The sequence below is a fragment of the Vanellus vanellus genome, assembly GCF_965231255.1.
Source record: "Vanellus vanellus genome assembly, chromosome: 23".
Classification (NCBI taxonomy): domain Eukaryota; kingdom Metazoa; phylum Chordata; class Aves; order Charadriiformes; family Charadriidae; genus Vanellus; species Vanellus vanellus.
Window position 1 is genome coordinate 4,907,989 of NC_138928.1, and position 21,316 is coordinate 4,929,304.

Genomic DNA, 21,316 nt, shown 5'->3' on the forward strand with positions numbered 1-21,316 from the left:
GGCGGTCAGCAGCAGAGGAAGGGGATTTCTGGCTTTCCTTGCTTGGCTGCGCTCTCTGTCGCATCAGGTTCGCTGCTGTGGCCGTCGTTGGCTGCGTGGACCACGCAGCGGGGTCGGGGGCAGCCCCCGCTTTTGGCCAGATGATGCAAAACCCGGGGGGGGAGGCGGGGGATACTGGAGGGTGGGGGGTGTCGGGCTCCTTTCGGTCCAGGAGAGGGATGCGGCGGAGCGGGGGGTCCGGCGGGGCGGCTCCGGGGGATGGAGCGGGAGGGAGGGAGGGAGGGAGGGGGCTCCGGGGGGATGGAGAGGGGCTCCGCTCCGCCCCGGCCCCGGGAGGCGGCGGCAGTTGCCGGTCCCGGAGGCGGAGTCACATCCTGCAAAGGAGGAGCGGGGCGGCGGCGGGGCCGGGGCAGCGGCAGCGGGAGCGGGGCCGGGCGGCGCGGGAGCCCCATCGCCGTGGCCGCCCCCCGCGCCGCCGCCCAGGATGTGGTGGGACGAGCGGGTGTCGGTTCGGTTCCGGAGAAACCTGCAGCCCACCCTCACCTACTGGAGCGTCTTCTTCAGCTTCGGCCTCTGCATCGCTTTCCTGGGGCCCACGCTGCTGGACCTGCGCTGCCAGACCCAGAGCTCCCTCTCCCAGATCACCTGGGTCTTCTTCTCCCAGCAGTTCTGCCTCCTGCTCGGCAGCTGCCTCGGAGGGGTCTTCAAGAGGACGTAAGGCACCTGGCAAACTCATCGCACCTCCCGTCGGTGGGATTAGCTCTCCGCAGCCCCCCCTTCCCCCCCCCCCCCCCCCCTTCTCCCCGGTAGGGGGTGGGCAGCACCAGCCAACCCCCCCACCGGGTTTGCGTGGCTGAGCCGGGATGCTGCCATCCGAGTGGGAAAACCCCACGCGAGTGGAGCGCTCTGTGCATGTCCCGGAGGGTCCGCAGCCCCCGGAGGGAGGGAGCTTCCTGGGGGGTGCGGGGCAGGAGCGGCTCTCCCCATCTGATGGGGTTTGTACCCGTGGAGAGAAGCTGCCAGTTCCCCTGGAGCTCCAGACAGAGATAGCCTTAGCATGAAGTTACAGCCAGAACTTCCTGGAGGGTGTTTTCCTTAACCTGATTATCACAAAAATATTATTGGCAGCCTGTTTTAATAACCTCAGTGTCGGGAACCGAGGCTTTGTCGTGCTCCTCGGGAATTTGGGCAAACGCGAGGCGGGATGCGAGCGGTGCTCGTGGTCTGGCTGCTGCGGGGGACGAGGGCAGAGGCAGCGCCTCGGCTGCGTGGGGTGGCCGGGGACAGCCGCGAACTTCATGGGGCAGTGGGAGACCCGGACGGGGATTTGCACTGAGCCTTCTGTCCAGGATGTGTTAAAATAAATAATACACAATGGCTCAGCCCTAAAGATCGCTAGGCATTTGATTTGAGGCTTGTCAACAGCTATGCTCGGCTGAGAATCAGCTGATTATTTACATTGTCACTAATTCATCAGGCAGTGATGTAACGTGTCAGCTCTGTGTGTATCTCTGATATACACGTCATACAGTTATGTATATGTTTAACATGTATACGAGAGAATTTTGCATGAATCCTCCTCTGCTCTAAAATGCCCGTTTTAAAAACGCTTTGTTAAATTCTTGTCTCGCGAATTGTGGAGAGTGTTGGCCGGTGAAGGTGGCATTAGAGCACCCGTTAAATTACCGCCCTGGTCTATTGAACTGTCCCTGTCTGGACAGAGCCCAAAGGGTTCGTGCAGCAGCCGGAGCTGTCGGGCTGTGCCGGGAGGGGAGGTGCGGGGTGGGATGCACGGGAATGGGGACGGCACGTGGGAATCTTGCCCTGGGTCAGACACGGATCTGAGGCTGCTGGGTCAGCAGGCACTGCCTCTGCCAGCCCCCACTCTGCTTCGCATATGTTTGAAGGTGCAGCGAAGGAAAACGCAGAATTGTTTCCTGCTGTCAGCTTCCAGCCCAGAGCTCCTGCCCTCGGCCGGCGCGTTACAGACCCCTTTGGGGTTTCGTGCTTAGGGACTCCCAAACTTTTAACTCTGCGGCAGCACATTGGGGAAGAGAGCGTGTTTGTCTCTCGCTGTGGTTACGAATCAGGATGTGTTTGTGATCGCAGCCTCTTGGAGCAACGGGCTTCAGCAAAGTGCCTGTGAGCCCCAGTGAGGAGCGGCAGCCCTGCCAGGCAGGAGGGCACGTTTCGGATAGCTGTAGCTCGCGAGTATTGGGGTGGGGGAGGGGGTTACTCGGAGTGGTGCAGCGTACAAATGCGTGGGTCTGGATGAAAATATCACCTCTTCAGACTCTGAGAGCTCCTGTACTATCCTCTCCTCAGGGATGGGCAGACCGAGCTGTCCCACCAAGGATTTCTACTTCTGGGCCATGCTGCGGGTTTGTAAATAAAATTATGCTGGCCCTGGTAATGGGCAGGGAGGAGCACTGGACAGGTCGCCTGTCCCAGTTAGGAGATGGATAGCTGCTGGTAGAGGGTCCCAAAGCGCGTCCTGCCTGCAAACCAGGCAGGCCAAGGTCTGCCTGCAAGCTGTGGTTCGCTTCTAATGCCCGAGGAACGTAGACTTTGTTGCTTGCTTTTGATTAAACTACGTATTGGTCTGAGCTGTCTGCTCTGGATGATGGACTTGCGAGGGAAAGCAGTGGTGTTACTGGATTCTGCAGCAGAAGTGGGTGGTGGGACCTAAATAATGGTTTGGTTCCTCCTCACCGGAGAAGTTGCCAAATGCTGGGTCGTGGTCTCTGCTCTCTGGGCGCAGCTGCAGTCCTGGGGCACGGGGACGACAGAGCGTAATGCTGGCACCCGTCCCTCCTGTAACTCCGCGCCAGCCTGGACTGCCAGAACGAGCTCCAGAATTCCCCTTCATGCGAGATGTCAAAGAAGAAAGTTTGCCATTGCGAGTTTCCCCAAGGGATGTAGAAACACAACTGTTTCCCGTGGTGCTCTACCCCCGAAGCCGGGGGTCCCTTCCCGGGCTTGTCCGGAGGCGCAAAGGGCAGCGCGGCCCCCGCGGAGCTGCACGGTGCGGTGTTTGAGCTCTCGCTCAGGTTCACGATGGGCTGCCGCTCTCTGGTAACTCACGCTTGGGGCTCGCTGGGTTGGAATCGCAAGCTCAGCTTCAGGAGCATGCAGCTTTTTACAGGGTCTTTGCATGAGGGGGTGTAGGTGGAGTGGGTGCCCTGGCTCAAACCCGAGTGCCGCCGTGGCGTTGGTGGAGGTTCCTCGAGCGAAGAGAGCCCTGGCAGCAGCTGATGCCCTCCGCGGGGAGCCCTGTGCACCTCTGCGTGGAGCGCGCTGAAGCGTCGTGTTTCCTGATATTACTTGGGGCAGAGTCTCCGAAGTGCCGGGCGTGCTGTGAGACGGCAGATCCAGCCAGCAGCGCCGGGGTGGGAGTGCGGAGGGGACCCGAAACCCTGCCTGGGCTCGGAAACTCAAGGGGGAGGTGGGATCTTCGGTAAATCCACCCCTGAGTGCCCGGCACTGCGAACTCCAGGGGTGAGCTCCGTGCACCCGCATCCCCCGCTGCTCTCCTCTTGCTTCCCTTGCCTTCCCCTTCGCCTTTCCCATTTCGGTGGATATTCAGCTTGCGTTGTGAAGTTAAAGTCACGCTCCCTCTGTGCTGCTGTGCTATGCGTTTTTTGTGACAGAAGCACCAGAGTAACTGAGCGCCCATGCCCCAGTTTGCTGCTTTTTTTTTTTATTATTTTTAATTCAGAAACTTTATTTTTGTGTCTTTCTGTATCTTTTTTGCTTTTTTCTCCCAGTGTTTGGGTCAGCCCTGAGTGAGTCCTGCGGGTGTTGGCAGAGGAGAGGAGGGGGTTGGTGGGGCTGCGGCTGTGTCGGAGCCCTGAACAGGCTCCGCTCAAAGGCGCGATCCACTGCGATGGGATGGGACCCTTTTACCCTTCTTTCTTCTTTACCCCCGGGCACGTCACAGCACGTCAGCCGAGAGGGGATGACCCTGTTCTCTCCCTGCCCTTCAGACTCCCGTCTTCTGAAGGTTTCTATCCAAGCGTGTGGCTGGTACACGCAGGACACTTCTTGCCGCAAAGGCAAGTGAAGCCCTTTGTTGCCGAGAGAGCAGAGAGCACGGTGACTTGACCACGAGCTCCTTTCGGGGAGGGAGGAATGGTCCCCAAGCCTGGCTGGTGCTTCCTGCTGGAGACAAGGGCACCAGAAAGCAGATGTGGGATAATCCATGCCGCCGCCTTCCTCCTCGTCCTCACCTCATGTCCCCTTAGGGCTTTGGGTTTTTAATTATGAGTTTTGCAAGTCTGAATTAGCCTGATTATCATTTTTTTCTTGATGTGAGGGACTTAGAAAATGCTCCCTGGGGTGGGGAAAAACATACTTGAAGTTGAAGGGAGCCTGCTGCGACAGAAACACCGAGGAGGGGGGTTAGATACGCTGTGTGGGAAGGAGAGGGGAAGCTTTGCTGGCTGTGACTACAGGATAGCGGTAACCATCCGAATCCTATAGAGGACATCAGCCTAAGCCTTGCGGGGGGAGCTGCAGACCTTCCCTTAAGCCTTGTGCTGGAGGCAGGACGTGCTCTGGGTGGTCCAGGACATTACAAGGCTCCTTTCCCGCGCTGCTGAAGCGCAGCCTGCCCCGGGCGCAACCGCCGCTGGCGCAGAGCTGTGCCGGGCGTCTGCTCGGCCGGGGACGTGGGGACTGGTAAGTGACGGGGAGGGCAGCGATGTCAGAAACCGGACCGTGGCATATCATCAGGGTTGCTTTTTAAGCCCTTTGGAGGGGTGCATTGGTTTCGCATCCTCAGGACATGGGGTTCAGTCCCCCTCTGAAGGTCATTTAAGGATGCTCTCAAAGAGGTTTGTTTCTCAAGGAATCCCCCGGCTGGTTGTTCGGTGCCTCCCTGGGTGCTGAGCGGTGTCCTTCAGCTACATCTTGGGGGTCTGGCAGGGGAAGCCAGCGATTTCTTGGTCCCCCCCTAATGCCAGGGCCGGGGAGGGGGGCAGCAGGGCTGCGTGCCGCTGTGGGCTGCTGGTGTTTGGGCAGGGTGCGATTGTGTTGTTAACATCTTATGGCTGGAGGCAGGAATTTTTGCTCATCGGGGGAAAAGAGAGGTGATCTTTTTAATGCTTTTTAAGCCCATAACGTCATCTGCAATTAATGTTTAACTCTCGTAATGAATGTGCTCCCTAGCCAAGCACAAGCGGCGCTGTGGTTGTTTCGCCGGGGCTGCAGAAGAGAAGAGGCGTTTCTGGGATGTCTCGGGGTGCGTTTCCCCGTTTCCTCATCGCTCCCGGCCTCGGATTCACCAGCTGCTGCTGCCTCTGCCTCTCTCCCTCCTGCTGTACCCTGGGGAGTGCTGCCTCGGCTCTCCAGGCTTGATGCTGCTTCTCTCTCATTTGCTGGTTGTTTTTCCTGCCGTGACTGTGCACATCTCGCTTTTTCTCCCTCCCTCCCCCAGAAATCCCACGCTGGTTCCCCGTTTCGCTGTCAGAGGAAGAACCGGCAGTTACGGCTTCGCACAGCGTGGTCTGGCTGATGGGTGAGCGAGGCTGGGCTGGGCGACGGGAGCACGCCGAGGTGCTGGTCCAGCCGGCTTTGTGCCGCCGGGCAGGAGAATCAAGGCGACGTGTCCTTGGCCCGTTGGTTTCTCTCCCCAGCGCAACAAGCAGGATGCGGAAGGCCAAATCGCTCTGGGTTTGCAGACGAATGCGGGCCACGCAGAAGCGCAGTGACATGCCCGAGGCCGGGCCGTTCCGGACGAGCAGTCAGGGCAGGAGGGCTGGTAGCGTGGTGCCCAGCAGCCACGGCGGCTCTCTGCTGCAGCTCCAGCCTGTGCCTCCTCGTAGCCTTCTCCTCCCTCTTTGGGCAGAGCGTGAAGCAGACGCGGGGTGCAGGCAGCCCGCAGGAGCGAGCCGCAGGCGTTTTGCTTGCTGGTCGCGTGTCCGTACGAGAGACATACCTGTGCGTTGCTGGTCCTTTGCTGTGGGCAGATGGCCGTGCCCCACATCCCCCAGCAGCAGACCTCAATTGCTAATTAGCAGCTCATTGTAGCAAGCTGCTGGCCGTTGCAGTGGGGTTCTACCGGGGTTTGGGAGCCCAGGGGCGGGGAGGGGACGCGGCTGTGCTACTCACTCTCTGCTGTGACTTCGTAGTCCCATCGTTGTGCCGGTTTCGGTGTTTCGCTGTCTGCTCCCTGTTTCCTTCCTTCCTTCCTGCCTTTCCACTTGGCAGCTCCGGCGCAGCGCGGTGCCAGCCCGGGCGCCGTTCTCCCGCGAGCTGGCTAGCGCCCGGCTCCCACCGAGAGCAGCCTCCCCGCGCTGCTGCCAGGCTCGAGGTGGAGCGCACCAGCTTCACCTCCGCCGCACGCATCCCTCGGGCTGCTCCGAGGGACCGCGTGGGCTGGGAAGTGGCTGCCTGCACCGGGAACGGCGGCAGTGCCACATCCTGCCCAGTCATGCTGGGGAAAAGGGATGATGCTGCCAGAACGGAGACGGCACAGGGCACGGAGGGGGAAGGACGGTGGCTCCTCGGTGCTCCCTGTGAGGCAGGATGGCACCTTCAGGCAGGTCCGAGGCGACACGGTGATGTGGATGCTGCAGCTCTCTCCCTGCCTGGAGCTGGGATTGCCCAGCAGCTCTCCTGCCTGCTCAGCCTGCTGGTGCGATACAGCCCTGCATGACAGATGCCCTGGAGCTGCTCAAAAATCATGATGTGGCCTCAGCTGCACCTACCCATGTCCCTTGCCATTCCCAGATCTGCCCGGTTGACAAGGGAAGGTTCTCAGGCCTTATCCTGCCTTGAAATGTGCAGAACAGGGGTTTGAAGGGACGGTTACACTTCTCCATGAAACCTGGGTGGAAGATCTGCCCCTTGGAGGCACCATCCTCCACGCAGGAGGTGGCAGTGCCCTAGGCTGGCTACGGCTGTGACACGGAGACAAGGGGGTGTGCGGTGTGTAGCATCTCCCTTGTCTTGTCAGAAGAGCATGTGCTGGAGCTGCAGTAGTTGTAGCTACAGCCTGTGGGTGCGTCTCCTGCTAACGCCTACACCACCCACTGACCTGGGGCCGAAAACGGGAGGTAGGGCTGTGGTGTGGATACTGCTCTCACGGTGGTAATTCTGTCCTGTCTTTCCTCTTTCCCTGTCTCAGGTTGGCTCAGTCCTTGTTTGCACTCTTCGCCTCGTCACTGGCAATCTCCTTGGTCTTTGCCATCATCCCTCTGTGCCACAATGTGGTGGTCCTGGCTGTGGTCATGGCTGTGGCAGGACTGGCCATGGGTTGCATCGACACCATCTCCAACATGCAGCTGGTGAAGATCTACCAGAAGGACTCGGCCATCTTCCTGCAGGTGGGCATGGAGCCCTCGTCGCCCCTCTGGCTGTGCTGCCTCCTCTGAGGAAGAGGAGCGAGGGGCTCGGCCAGCCTCCCTGCAGAGAAGAGTGGTGACCCCCCCGCTCTACTTGTGTGTCTCATCTCTTGCAGGCCCTTCATTTCTTCGTGGGCTTTGGAGCGCTGCTAAGCCCACTGATAGCTGACCCCTTCCTCTCGGACACCAACTGCATCCTCTCGAACTCCACAGCCAACGCCTCCAGCAACCTCCCTCACATCCGCAAGTCCCTGGTGCCGCACCATCCGGGCAACCTGTCTCATTACGACCTGCCGATGAAAGGCATGGTGGTCACACGCGTCTCCTACGCCTTCTGGATCATGGCCCTCATCAATGTAAGTGCTGCAGCCGGAGTGGCCCACGCTGTCGCTGGGGACATCCCTGCTTCTCGGCTTTGCAGGCGGTGGTGGTGTTTGGGGGGGGGTGGGAGGTGTCGGTGCCCGTTAGGTGGTCCCAGCGGTGGAAGAAGGTGTGAGGATGGTTGTGCCGGTCCACAGCGAAGGTTCATTTTTTGCCAAGTTCCCGGTTTCCAGCAGGTGCCTGAGGTGGGGGGGGGGGGGTGGGTGGGTGGGCAGGACTCTGCGGTCACTGCACCATCGGATGGGAGAAGGTCGATGGACCGTCCTGCGGGGATTTGTCGGATCTCTCTGGAGGCGGGTTGTACCTCCAGCATCCCCCCGGGCAGGAGTCATACCAGCCAACTACACCTGGAGCCACAAGGTCTTCCTCCGTGGTCACTCTGGGGAGGGAGGAGCTCGGTGGTGCGGGGACGGCTTGGCGGGAGGGCGATTTGCCGTGATATTCGTAGGAAGGTGCGCGTGGATGAACGGAGATACTGGGGCCGAAAGCTTGGTTGTGGTGTCTCTGCCTGTTTGTTATGTTCCCCTGGCGACTTGCAGCAGCTGTAAAAGCCCCGTGGCCCTTCCTTTGTGAGAGAGGTGGGGGTTGGTGCCCGTCCTCTTTCCCTGCCCCGCTGAGTCCCAAAGCGGATCTCCAGCGAGCCGCTCTCGCCGGCGGGCTCCCTTTGAAATGTAGCCCTGTTCCTTCACCCACCCCCCCAGTTAATACCCGGATCCCATGTGGTTAAACACCGCTGCTGCCTCGCACAGCCTCGCTGGGCTGTGGCCATCGTCGTGCCCGTCCCGCTCCCTCTGCGGCAGAGCCGCCGCCGGCATTTCCCGGGTGGCAGCAGCCCTGCGAGCGCGTGTGTAACTGTCCGTGTAGACCCGGAGCGGGGAGAGCGGAGCGCGTTGTTGCAGCAGTGGCGCTGTTTGTGCCGGGAGCGATGCCGAGGGCAGCTCAGCTCGAAACCCGCCCAGTGCCCGGTTATGCGTCGTGCGTGGGACCCCCTGTTGGTGGGGTCCCGGGGTCCCCCCCGCGAGCAGAGCAGAGCAGAGGCGGCGTAGCCCCGGCCGTCAGGTGCCCTATTGCCTGTTCATACAGAGCGTGCCAGGGCAGGCACTGCCAAGCTGGTGCCCGTTTCGCTCGCCTGGAGATGTCCCGTAGCAAAGTGAAGGGTGGTCCTGCCAGAAGGACCTCTCCCCATTGCCCCGCTGCCTCCTGCCCAGTGAAGTTTCGCCATTGCCCTTCTGCCCAAACACAGGGATGCGCTGGCGCTCCTTCTCCCTGCCCCAGGCCACCGAGCCGCCCTTGATCCTCCACCGCTCCCTCTGCACTAAGGCAAAGGGAACAGCTCTCTTTGAGCTCTTGGTCTTCCCGTTTGCTGAATACCTAAAAGGCGGCCCAGGGCGCCCAGTCCAGGGGTTTCATTAGAGCGCGGCCCGCGCAGCTCGCTGATGTGACAAGAGCAGGCGGGTGCTGTAATGAGTTTCTTTGCAGAAGTCCCAAAAAGAACGCTCCCTGCCTAGGAGGAGAGGCCAGCTTTAATTACCTCCGACTCTGCGCACGCCGTGGGAGATGGGCTTTTAATCACACCGCAGCGTTATCTATTTTGTCAGTGAATCCTGAGCAAACTAATTTAGTTTTGAAGGCAGCGTTTAATATCCGCTTTGAGCGCGACGATGTGTCTGATATCTGGAGCGCGGATGGGAGGGCGGTTGCCGGACCCCTCTCCGCTCCTCGCAGTGTCCCATGGATGTTTTTTGGAGCAGGATGGGGCCCTGGGCTGAGTCCCACCGTGCCCAGCAGCTGATGCGTGGCAGGTCGTGTGCTGGGCTCGTGCATCGCTGCGTGTTCCGGTGCCGTTTGCAGGGGTGGGCGGTTTGCACGTGCGTGCATACGCTGCGGAGCATCACCAGGACCGCGGCTGGGAGCCCCGGGGTGCTGGGAGGATGCTGGGTTGTGGGGTGCGAGTTAGGTGGCAAACAGAAGAGGAGCGGGGAGTGGGACGTACGCTGCACACGCGGCTCGTGAGCGTGTCCCCTGGCCAAAGGCGAGCTGTTATTGTCTTTCCCAAAGCCTCGCCAAGGGAGCTGGCTTCATTCCTTATTTAAACTAAATAACCCACCCCGCTGGCTGGGGATGCTGGGAGTAGCTCAGCTCCAAAACTGCTGACCCTTTTTTAAGGTGTAAACATCGGAGGAAGATGATGATAATCTGTATTTAAACCCCAGGGAAGCGGATGAAATGAGTAAGCTATAGAAATGGAAACCAAGACCAGCAACTTTGTTATAAAATGGTAAAAAACCCCCACGTTTCCATCCCAGTTTTCACAGGGCTGTGTGTATTCTGACAAGGCACAAGCTGAAATGATTCATTTCAATTTCTTGCATTGTTTAGAGTGGAAATGTCTCAATTTGACTTTGGCATAAAGGCAATGTGTGAAGCTGACAGAATAGTTGTTTCGATGTTATTGAAGCAAAATGTTTTTGCTTTAGTAGAATTAAGTGGTTCAACATTATCAAAATGAAGTGCTTGGATGACTCCCGGCCAAAATTTTTAATTCTAAGAGAAAATTTTTGGCTTTTCATCCAGATTTGGAACAAAAAACATATTTTAAAATTCAGTTTCCCACAGAACGGAAATTTCATCATCCAGCCTGTTCCAAGGGGCTGGAAATCAGGAAAATGTTGCTCCGAGAGGGATGTGTTTGTCCGGAAGGTGGTTTCCCAGGGGAAGTGTGGGACACTCCATTGTGCTTAGGTTGCTTAAAAGTAGCCTGGATACAATAGGAGGGAACGATCCCGTGCTCCTGGAGGGGACAGACCGAAATAGAGACTGGAGGGAAGGAGCCTGGGCTATAGCCACGCTGAACTGCGTGATGCAGCAACTCGTGGAGTTTATAATAATGGCTAAAAGCTGCCGGGGGGGAGGAAAACATCCCCGGCCCTTCGGCGAGCGGAGCTGGAGCGCCGGGTTCGGGCAGTGGGGCTCCTGCTGCCCGCTTTGCCCTTCAGCCCGTGCAGGCTCCCGGCGGGATGCTCGGATGTCCCTCTTCCCCCTGGGGAGAAAAGAAAAGCCGTCTGCCCGAAAAGGTGAAGCGGAGTTGCCCTGGGAAGAAAACCCATGAGCAAACCTTTATTGCACTAAAAAAAATCTGTGCCCGCTCAAGAGGGAGGGCTGGTCGGAGGTGGGGGCTGGGGATGTCCAGCTTGGTGTGGTCGGGGACAGTGCTTTGAGGACCAGTGTCCTTATTTCAGGGGCTGCGGTGGCGGCTTGTCCCTGGTTCTCGCTGTTTGGGCTCCCCGCGGGGTGGGAAGGCTTTGGTAGCCCTGTGGCTCATGTCAAGCAGCCCGGGCAGCCGAGGTGCCGGCCTCGGGGAAACCAAAGCTGCTTTAGGAGCTGAGTAGTAAGATCCTGTCACAAGCATGGTGGCTCTGCCCCTGTGTCTCCTGGCATGTCTCCTGGGATGTGTCCTGGCTCCAGGGACCAGCGAGGCTCATCGTCACCACCCGACATCTCCAGCACGTGGGAGCTGCGGATGGGGAGAGGGGCTCAGCGCCTGCCCGGCAGCGGCCGCGCTCATGTGGGCAGTGGAAGGGACAGTCCTCAAGCTGTCCTTGTCCTGTGGTCGGTGCAGACTGCTCCCCCGGGATGGATTCGTCCCTTTGCTTGGTGAAACGTGCCCTGGCAAGGCTCTGGTGTTCGGCTCTGTTTGCTCCTCTCCGTCTGCCCGTGTAACAGCTGAACTGCTTTCGTGGGTGCTCTGTCCCCTGTCTGCACCCCGGATTTATGGCCAGTCCCTCCGGCCGGCCAGGTGGCCACGGGGACTGTCCCCCAGGGGATTTCCCAGCCGGTGCGCAGGACAGAGGGCTGGCTCAGGACGGAGCCCTGGGAACCTGCTTTCTCTTGAGCTCCATCCTTTGCTTTTTCCCCACTTTCCTGAGCTTGTTTTGGTGTGGTGGCAGCCCAGGGGGGAGGGCTGCGCTTGAATCCATGGCTTTGGGGCATTTCCTACCAGAAACGGCCAGCACTGGCGAGCAGCTCCTGGCTGATGGGGTCAGAGCCCTTGCGCACCCGAGGCGCTGCCAGCATCAAGACGGTGCCGTCTGGATAAAGCAAAAGGGACCTGCTTGATTTAGAGGTGAGGATCTGGGGAGCAGGGATGTGTTTAGGGTTTGACTGGGACTTGGGGGAGTCCAGGGCTGGGGCCCTCTTCTGCAGAGGCACCGAGTGCTCCTTAAGGCTGGAAGTGCCCAGAGATGTTATCTGTATGGCCAGTACTCTGTGTGGGTATTTCTTTTTTGCAAAATCTGCAATTTAGAAGAATAAAATCTGGTCCTGACCTCCGGAAGGATTAGAACTATCAAGCAAATGCGTTTTTCTTCCATGGGACTGAACTAACTGTTCCTATTCCCATTGTTCCCAGAACAATGAAGTCCTCTAAATGAATTCAGGCAAGAGAGGCGGGAGGAGGGGGGGGGGGGATTCTCCATACATTTAAATCGTGCCACGAGCCAACAAAAGGCAGGAAATTTGGAGCGAGAGCTCACACTTGCTCACAGACATGTAGAAAACAAGCGCTCGGCGGCTGGAGAGTGAGCTGTCACTTAGGATTTCCTGGCTTTCTCCCCCCAGTTTGTTGCAGAATAAACACCGCTTGGTTGTGGTGGGAGGAGAAGGGAGGGCTGGCGAGGGGCAGACCCAGCTTTGTTTGTTTCCCTCTGTTTTCTCCCCAAAATAAAAAAAGAGAGCAAGTCTCCCCGGGCTTGGAGGCACCACCGAGTCGTGGGTGTGCGCCGGGAGTAGGCTCATCCCCAGGCACGTGGCAGCGACTGATGCTGTGGCTGCCGGGTGATGGATCCAGCGGGCAGGTACAAGCCCAGGGTCACCGTGTGTGTCGGCACCGGGTGGAAGGCCCTGGCTGCAGGGAACGGTGCTGGTGGGACTGGTTTGTGCTGGGAGCTTGCGCAGCAGCATCTCTGGGCGTGCGGGGGGCTCTCAGGCGGAGAGGACTTTGCTCTTCAGTCCCCGGTCCCTCCGCAGAGGCTGTACCCAGGGGCTGTGCGAAGCAGCTCGGCTGTAGTGCTGCGACCGTTGGCCTGGGAACCGCGAGCTCATCTCTTACGAGATGCTGAGCAACCTCTGCTAATGGCTGGCGATGGGCAAAGAGGTCTTAGGGCTGCTTGCTCTTCTCTCACAAAGAATTTCAGCCACAGAAGGTCTCCCGTTAAAACAGTTCTGCTCTCCGTAGACAAAAGCTACTTTTTATTATTATTCTTTGGGCAGGAGTGGCCAGATGCTTGGAAAACAGAACATTTCGGTTTTGAAGGGCTTCATGAGGTTTGTATTTAGGTGCCTTCTGCTCCAGCGTCGCTGTTCCCCATCCTAGGTGAATGGTCCCAGCCCACCCGCATCCCACAGGACCGGCAGGAGATGCCCCAGCCGTGCTGCAGATCATGCTCCAGTCTTTGCTCTCAGCTCGGGGTTTTTTTCCTCCCTACTAGCTCTCCTAACAAGGCTCCATCTCTCCTGCAGCGGCTCCTTACCCCGTTCCCAGCCTCTGTCCTTGCTCTTGGACGTTAATTCCAACGCATCTCCTGCAGATGCCGAGTGCAGCTTCCGAAAAGGCTGTTGCGACTGGGGAACCGGGCTGTATTTTGTGCGAGGCTCGTCACGCTTACCTGCCCCTCTCTGTTCCTCCCCAGCTGCCGGTCCCCATCGCGGTGTTTTTCTTGCTGTACAAGGAGCGGATGGTGCCGTGCTTCAGCAGCAGCAGCCACCCGCTGCTGTCGGCCGACGAGCTGGCGATGGAAACGCGGCCCGCGGAGAAGGACGATCTCTCCACCGCTGTGCAGAGACCCCCCGCAGCAGGAGGTGAGCTGGAGGCACCTCTCTCACGGGGTTGGAGGAACGGGGAGGGGGAGCAGGGGGAGCAAATGCCATAGTTCTGAGTGTCTCCATTGAATTTAACGAGTGAGATCCATCACTATTGTCTAAGGAGGAAACTTTCCAAAACATACATGTGAATGTAATCCAGAAGTACCCAGAGAATTGAAACAGATAATTTGGCATCAAATTGCCCTCGGATTAGATGGGACCATAACCCCCTGAACTGGTATCCCGCCGTTGGGACTCCAGGCTGCTTTTCTCCAAGCTGCCCTAAAACTAAACCCGGGCTCCCAAGTCCTTTAAGCACACGTGAAAGTTGTGCCCTTTTGTTTCCTTCTGGGTTTCGGTCAGGTTTTGAGCTGGCTCCGCTGACTGTTCAGTTTAAAAGTGTTCATCATGCCGCAGACCGCTGAGTGTTACAACTGTGAAAGGGATAAGGACAGCGCCCTTGTTTGAGGGCAAAAGTTAAACTCCAGCAATAGCTTGCTCTTGAACTTGTGGCTACACCCTGTTTTGGGGACAATAGAAATATTGTTCTTTGCTACCCAAGAGAAATGTATCAAAGTAAATTCTTCAACTAAATAGTGAATCTCAGAAGTAACCGTATTTTAGGGTTACCAGGGAGCGTTTAGTGTTATTGCAGAAGAGGTGGCTTTACCTGGACAATAAAAGGAAACTTTAGGGAATACTTGAAGGTGGAGGCAGTTAGAGATGGGGTGAGGTACTGCAGGGGAAGATCATCGATGTCCCTAATGGAGTGGGTTCTCCAGTGTCTGATAAGGTTATGCTCATCTGGTAGCATTTCCCTTAGCTGAGACACTGATGGTTTCTTTCCTCAACCCCGCTGCCCGTTTTCATACAACCCATTGGAGCTTCACGTTCTTCAGATCACCATCTTCCTCTTAAACACAGTTGAGATTAATCCTTAGAGAAGCGGGAAGGCTGTATGCCGACTGCTGAGGTCTTTGACAGACACGTCTCTGCTGGCAAAATCCTCCTTCCCCATAGAAGCAGTGAGAATTTCATCCTTGGCGTGTGGGAGCGACTCTCTCCCCTGCGCAGGTGCCGTGCCCTCAGCACCAGCCCTTTGCGCGTCCCGGAGTGGGGCGATACAAGCATGAGGACGGGACAGTCGGGAATTCCCGGGGTCCTCACCCCCGGCTTTGGCAGGCCGTGGCTCCCAGGGGAGGCGACACTAGCTGTGTGTTTATCACTTTCTTTCCCAAAGTTGGCTTGTTTGGTTAAACATCATTTATCCGAGGACTGTGAGCTATCCCGGGCAGGGCTCTCCTCTGTGGGGGTGCCACTGACGAGGGGCTCTGAGCACGAGCACTATGGCCGAGTGGGCTTCTTTCTAGTGACGGTAAGAGCGGGGCCAGCGAGGGGTTGCTGCTAAATGGGAAGAGGAGCACAAGCAGCTCCAGTAAAGAGAAGTAGCCAGCATCCTGCAGAGCTCGGGTCCTGGGCTGGGGACAGCAGCCCATGGAGCGTATCCGTCTTCCTTCTGAAAGTTTGGAGGGAGGTACAGAAAGAGGTGGTGCCAGCAGAGGATAGCAGTGCTCCACGTTGTTCCCTGTCCTCTATGAATCTCTGTCGTGCAGCTGAGCGCAAAACAAATCCCGGTGGTGGGCTGGCAACCACCCAGCCCCGGGGGGACGTTCCAGCTAAGTTTGCTTTGCATTGTTTTTCACCAGGTCATGATGACTTATTTAGCTGCTGCCAAAGCAAAAACTTCAGAGGGGCTTCTTACACCTACTTCGCAGTCCACATCACTGGGGCTCTTGTTCTCTTCATGACTGATGGGATTGTGGTGAGTTCAGCTGATAGAGGGATCTTGTCTGAGCAAAGCTACGTGGCTTTCTTCCTTCCGAATCACTTGTAACAGCCCAAACCCAGCGCACGTCCTCTGCCTGCAGGGGGCTGGGCCTGGGGGTCTGCTGGTGCCGCACTGGGGGTCCCAGAGGAGCTCATTCAAAGCTAATCGTAGTCAGGCTGATATGTGCCCCACTTCTTGGGAGGGTTTGGTGGCTTCTCCTCGCCTCTGTGTTGTTGCAGCGGGATTGCTACCGCTACTAACCGGGCCAGGTTAGCACTGGTGTTGTGATGTTGTCTACTTGTACGCAGCGGAGGTCTCTTCTCAGTTCAGCCAAAAGGCAAGAACGGCTTCATTTTATTTCGTAACAAATGGTGGCTCTTTGTTTGCTGGGTCTCCTCAGCCCTCAAAATCCACGATGAGCGCACGCGGGGACGGTGCAGTCTCTCCGTGGTGGCCTGGCAGCGTGTCCCCAGCCGGCACGGTCACACCGGGTTTGCCGCGTGTGACGCTTCTGTCTGGGTGAGGAAGGCTCGCTCCTGGCTGGCGAGTGCTGTTCTTTTTCTTTCGACAGTTTTGTCTCAGTCCCCTCATGGTAAAATACTGCTGGGCCTTACGAGGGCGTTTAATAGGGTCCTGAACGATGAGCGGGGTGACGCTAAGCCGCTGTCAGATACGGGAACTCCATCTTCAAGGATGAGCAACTCCGGGTTCTGAATGTGATGTGTGTTGAGAGCGTGCAATTCCAAAAGGACAGGACCGTCCCTAGGGCAGAGAGCATCTCTGCAGATGGTTGGCATGCGCTTCACCGAGTAATGCTATTAAGCTCTCCCAAAAGGGCAAGGCTGAAATCCCGCGTTCTGCTGGTGGAGGGAGCCTGTCTCCAGCTGCGCACCCTTGGGCACGAGGTCCGCTGAGCTTTGGTAGCCGATCCCTAGGGGGGCTCTCCGGCCCTATCGCCGTACTGTGAATACTTGAGGGAGAGGCTGCAGTTCAAGTTGCGATGACATCAGTGTGACGTGCTGTTCTCATTTTCCCGCAGGGAGAGTACTCGGGCTTCATCTACAGCTACGCGGTGGAAGAGCCTCTCTCGGTGGTACACAAAGTGGCCGGTTACCTGCCCAGCCTCTTCTGGGGCTTCATCACGCTGGGCAGGCTCATCTCCATCCCCGTGTCCTACCGCATGAAGCCAGCGACTATGGTCTTCATCAATGTGGTAAGGCCATTTTTCACTCTGTTTTCCTCCTGCTTGCGCCCCGCGCGCTGTCCGCCTCTGGGTTCGACGCGCAGAGCTGCGGCGACTCTCGTGCCATGCCCGGGGTACACCGGGACCGCAGCGCTCTCCCGAGCTCGCGCCTCCGTTAACGTAACGTTAGATTTGTGGAAGCACCTAGTGAAGCGTCTGCCGGCTTCGTTTACTTTGCGCGCTGTTTTCTCTGGCATCTACAGGGAAATTAATGCCCGTGTTAGCCATGGGAAAGGGAAGGCAGGGAGACAGCTCAGTAAATTCTCTACTTAGACTATAGCAGCTGTCAAAGAAACCAGTGTGATGTGAAGTCGCTTAAATTAATAAAGCACATTCGCTTGAAGAAAGGGGAAGGACTCCTTTGAGGGTGTGGAAGAGGGATGCAGGTAAGGATGTGGCAGACAACGGGGAGGGACCTGTTCCCATTCACACTTCTTACAAAAGAAAGGAAATAAGGGGAAAGACAGTTAATTTTCAGTTTACTTAAACCAGAAGTTATTTTGGTAGCAAGCTTCACAGTGAATAGTGCAAGGCCAAGAGTATATAACAGGGTGGTGCGAGGACAGAGGTGATGGTTCACACGGGGATGTTCTGAAGGTTTGGGCTGATGCCTTTTGCAGACGGGAGGCAGGCGAGGCAGCCGGCACGGCACCTTGCTGCTGGGCACTTTAAAAACTGAGCTTAGATACCACCCGATAGAGCCAAATGAAATGCGATTGTTTTAAAAATGAGCGTAAGCTCCTACTTCAGCACGCAGTCACCGCTTACGTGGGAGCGGGGAAAGCTCAGCACCAGCGCATCCGTGGCAGGTGCCCGATATGGACGGCCCCATCCATCTCCTCTGTGCATACGACCGACTTCAGCGCTTCTCCGAACCGCACCACTGCTCTGTTAACAAACCTGAGGACGGCTTTAGCTGCTGCAGGATTTGGAGAGAAGCGGGAATAGCCTCCAGCCTTGAATGGAAGCCTTCTCGCTTCCCCTGAAAGGCAATGGCAGCATCCAGGGTCAAAAATCCCCCCGCCTGACCCTGGACCCCTCGTGCGATGCTCGCTAGTGGGCACTGCTATGCGCAGCGAGGGACACAGCGCTTGGGCTCAGCGCAGCATTAGAACAAACTGCAGTTTGAATTCAGTTTCTCTGGAATCTCAGTTGCTGTTGCGTACATGCGCACAGCCATAGTCAGGGCCTAAACAACTCGGAGAAGCTAAACCGGCGTCGGCACTGCCGAGCTCCCTCTGCTGCCTCTCTGTGCCGTGGCGACCTTGGTGCATCTTGGGCGCTTTTGCTGTTAATTGTACACTCGGGCGAGCCAGAGGTGAGAGCAACTCTGTTCAGGTTCAGTTGGCAGTTTGGCTTTACTGCTGTGGCTGCTTTCTGAGCAGTTATTGAGAGGGAGTTAATCCTTTAACCTGCTGAATAAGACTTACGCGTGATGGAGACATGTACATGTTCTGGAAGTAGCAGTACCATTGTATTTAAAGCTGCGGAGAAAAAGTATTTTTTCTTAAGTCTCTACTTAATGATGTTGAGACTGAAGTACCAAGTTAGTTATGTTATAAAGTCCTGTTATAAAATGTACCAAATCCTTTACGGTGAAGGCAGATGGATCTTATTTGGCCAGCTACTTCGGCTTTTCGGGGATTGTGATCTTTTTTCAGTATTGTTTATTTTCTTTTCCAGACTATTCTCTCCAATAAAATAAAACGTATGAGCCTATTGCATCTCGGCATTTCCCTTCCTGCTGACGCCGTGTGTGTTGTTCACAGGTTGGCGTCCTGATAACCTTCCTCCTGCTCCTCATCTTCTCCTACAGCGTTGTCTTCTTGTTTGTGGGGACGGCATCCCTGGGGCTGTTCCTCAGCAGCGCTTTCCCCAGCATGCTCGCCTACACCGAGGACATCCTGCAGTACAAAGGTGAGCGGGCGCTCGGGCAGGGGGGGTGTTCCAGACCAGAGCTCAGAGCCCATCACATCCCACAGCTCCTCCCCTCTTCGGGGGCGTCTAAGAGGCCTGGAAGAAAGATCTACTCTTGAATAGATTTATTTACGCTTGTAGTCAGAAAGTCAGCCTGTACAAATCCTGGCTTCGGCGTATTAATAACCTTCTGCAGGCGGAGATCCAGCCTGGTTCTTTGTTTCCTGCAGCTGTAGGGCTCTCGGGCACCGACAAGAACGTCCGCTTTAGAGGCGTTCAGGCAGCAGTCTGGACAGCATCACCCAGCCGAGCCCTGAGCTGAAACCCCTACAGTTTGGCGGCCTCTCGGAGGAGGTCTCTACCAACCTCTATCTCTGGGGCAGGGAGAGAGAAGAGTGACGATCTTTCCAGCAAGGAGCAACACCGCCTTTGCCACCAGAGACAAGTGACAGGACAGGAGATGGTTATTTGGCTTAAACTTTTACCTTTCTGCGCCACCGCAGGTTAGAAGAGGCGTTCTCATGGCTAGATGGGAACATACGTTAAGTATTTGTACATCTGGTCCGGAGAGAGCCACGGAAGGGCAGTCTGAAGAAGCCACGGGCTGTTTCACCCCTTCCCTGCCCACATCACTTGCGCTGTTCCTTTGCAGGCTGTGCCACAACCGTGTTAGTGACTGGAGCTGGAATTGGGGAGATGGTACTACAGCTGCTGGTGGGATCGGTGAGTGCAGAGAAGGCATGCCAAAAACTGGCCGGAACTCTGAAGTAGAAACCTTAGTCCTGGTTTTGGACAGCTGCGGGGGGAAAGCCCTGCGGTACCCGTGAGCTATCAAATAGTAAAGCTAATTGAAAGCTAATTTGGTACTTGAGGGCTATGGTAACAGGTCTTCTCTTCCCTCCCCCCCTCCCCCCAATTGCAGATTATACATGATCGGGGCAGCTACAGTTTCCTGGTCTGTGGGATGATCTTTGGAGGTTTGGCCTTTACCTTCTACGCTGTCCTCTTGTTTTTCCACAGGATGTACCCCAAGCCCTCCTCAGGTAAGAAAGCCCCAGCACTCGGCCCCGCTTTATAATGAAAGGCAGAGCGGTACACGCACCAGTACACAACCGGCGTGCAGCACTTCAGCAAAATGGAAGGAAATGTTTATTTTACTGCTGCTTCCCGTCCCCTCTTCCTGCTTTGACTTGCCCACAACGCCCTGGCAGCCACCGCTCGGGCTTTGCTTTCTTTTCGGTTGGAGAAGGCAGGGAAAAAGCAGGAATGCTCTGCGGCTGAGAGAGGAGCACGTAGAAGGCGAGCTGCGAGAGCCCTGCAGAGCTTGCAGCAGTAATTCCTCCTAGTGCAGACGGCACAAGCTTCCCCACGCTCTTCCCTGGAGGAAATCCAGGGAACAAGCGGGTCTGCCATCCAACGGCAGCTGTCAGGCTCTTAAGAGAGAGCCTTTATCAGTGCGGCTTTTCTCAGGTATCGCCTCGGTCCGCGTACGCTATTTGCCACAATAAGCAGCTCTGGGAAAAGGAGCAAAAATCTCGTCCAGGTGACTGGAAAGAGACCTTTTCTTCCATGCCCAGTGAACGAGCTTTTGTGGCGGGTGATAGAACAGCAATATCGGTGTTTGGGAGAGGTCACGCACATTCGTGGAATCATAGACTGGTTTAGAATCGGTACATTCAGATGAAGTCTCTAATGTCAATTTTGCAGATCTGGACGATGCCTCACCGGACAAAGCAGCAGTGACGGGTGACACTGGACAGTATCAGCGCTAAAGGAGTGGCCGAGCCCCGGACAAGCAATAAAACAACACCCAATTAAGCATTACTATTTGGGATGATTTCACATTTAATGACTGAATCATGCAAGTTTTCTACAATCAAAAGCACATTAGATTGGGTAAGTCAGAATCAAGAAAACATCCTAAAGCACTGTGTGAAGCTAAGCACAAGCTGCCCGTGTCACGTGTACCAAAAAGAAGACTGTAAGCTTCAGCCTGAGGCTGTGTCTGAGAGGCTGTGCTGTACAGCAGGGATGACGGAGAACAGTTACTCCTGCAAATGAACTTTCGTACCAATTTAGGATGGAGGGTGGGAAGGAAGAGGTTCTCTCTGTTCTGTATGTAAGACTGAGTATCTCCTGACTTAGTCATTGAACTTCACAGATTTTTTCTTTTGGCCTGCGACGCACAGAAGCCCCTACGATTTACAGCACGATACTGGGTCTGAATTCCTTTTTGTGCGACACTGACTCAAGTGTGTGTCACCTCCATGTATACTTCCAAAGGGGAAAAATTACACAAATCAGTAGAAGCCACCAGGCGCGCAGTGGTAGCAGGAGCTGTCACTATTTGCACAGTTGATTCTTGTATATTACACAGCGTCAGACACGGTCACAAAGACGGTGTCTTATTCAGCATGCTCGGCCTTCTTGATTATTAAAATCATTAGCTTTTTTTTTTTTTAAGTCAAGAATGAGTTTTGCTGGTTTGTTTTGCTTTGAGGCACTAGTTTAGCTGCTACAGTTGCGGTGTCTTTTAGGGTGGTTTTCTTTCTAGCTTCCCGTTGAAGCTTCCCCAGAGGTGTTTGGGAGCCAGCCTCCAGCTGCTTCATCTGTGCAATACTTTATTATCAGGTGCCTTCCGTAAGGTACTCCCGTAACCCACGCATGGCCTAGCGCACGCTGCGAAGAAAGGACTGGCTTTAGAAGAGCGTAAAGCTGCATACAGCTATTTCTTCAGTGAGT

The 21,316-nt window shown here is 56.3% G+C and overlaps 1 protein-coding gene across 1 annotated transcript; it reads left to right on the forward strand.

Annotated features, from left to right (window-relative positions):
- Positions 1 to 484: 484 nt before the first annotated feature.
- On the forward strand, positions 485 to 20,636 carry MFSD4A (major facilitator superfamily domain containing 4A; the record flags this gene model as incomplete). The annotated part of the gene is made up of 10 exons (XM_082494626.1): positions 485 to 714; positions 7,130 to 7,328; positions 7,463 to 7,702; positions 13,415 to 13,583; positions 15,293 to 15,408; positions 16,454 to 16,627; positions 18,427 to 18,574; positions 19,227 to 19,297; positions 19,497 to 19,617; positions 20,282 to 20,636. The coding sequence occupies 10 exons, from the start codon at positions 485 to 487 to the stop codon at positions 20,344 to 20,346; spliced, it is 1,533 nt and encodes a 510-aa protein (XP_082350752.1). The 3' UTR covers positions 20,347 to 20,636.
- Between the last annotated feature and the right edge of the window lie 680 nt (positions 20,637 to 21,316).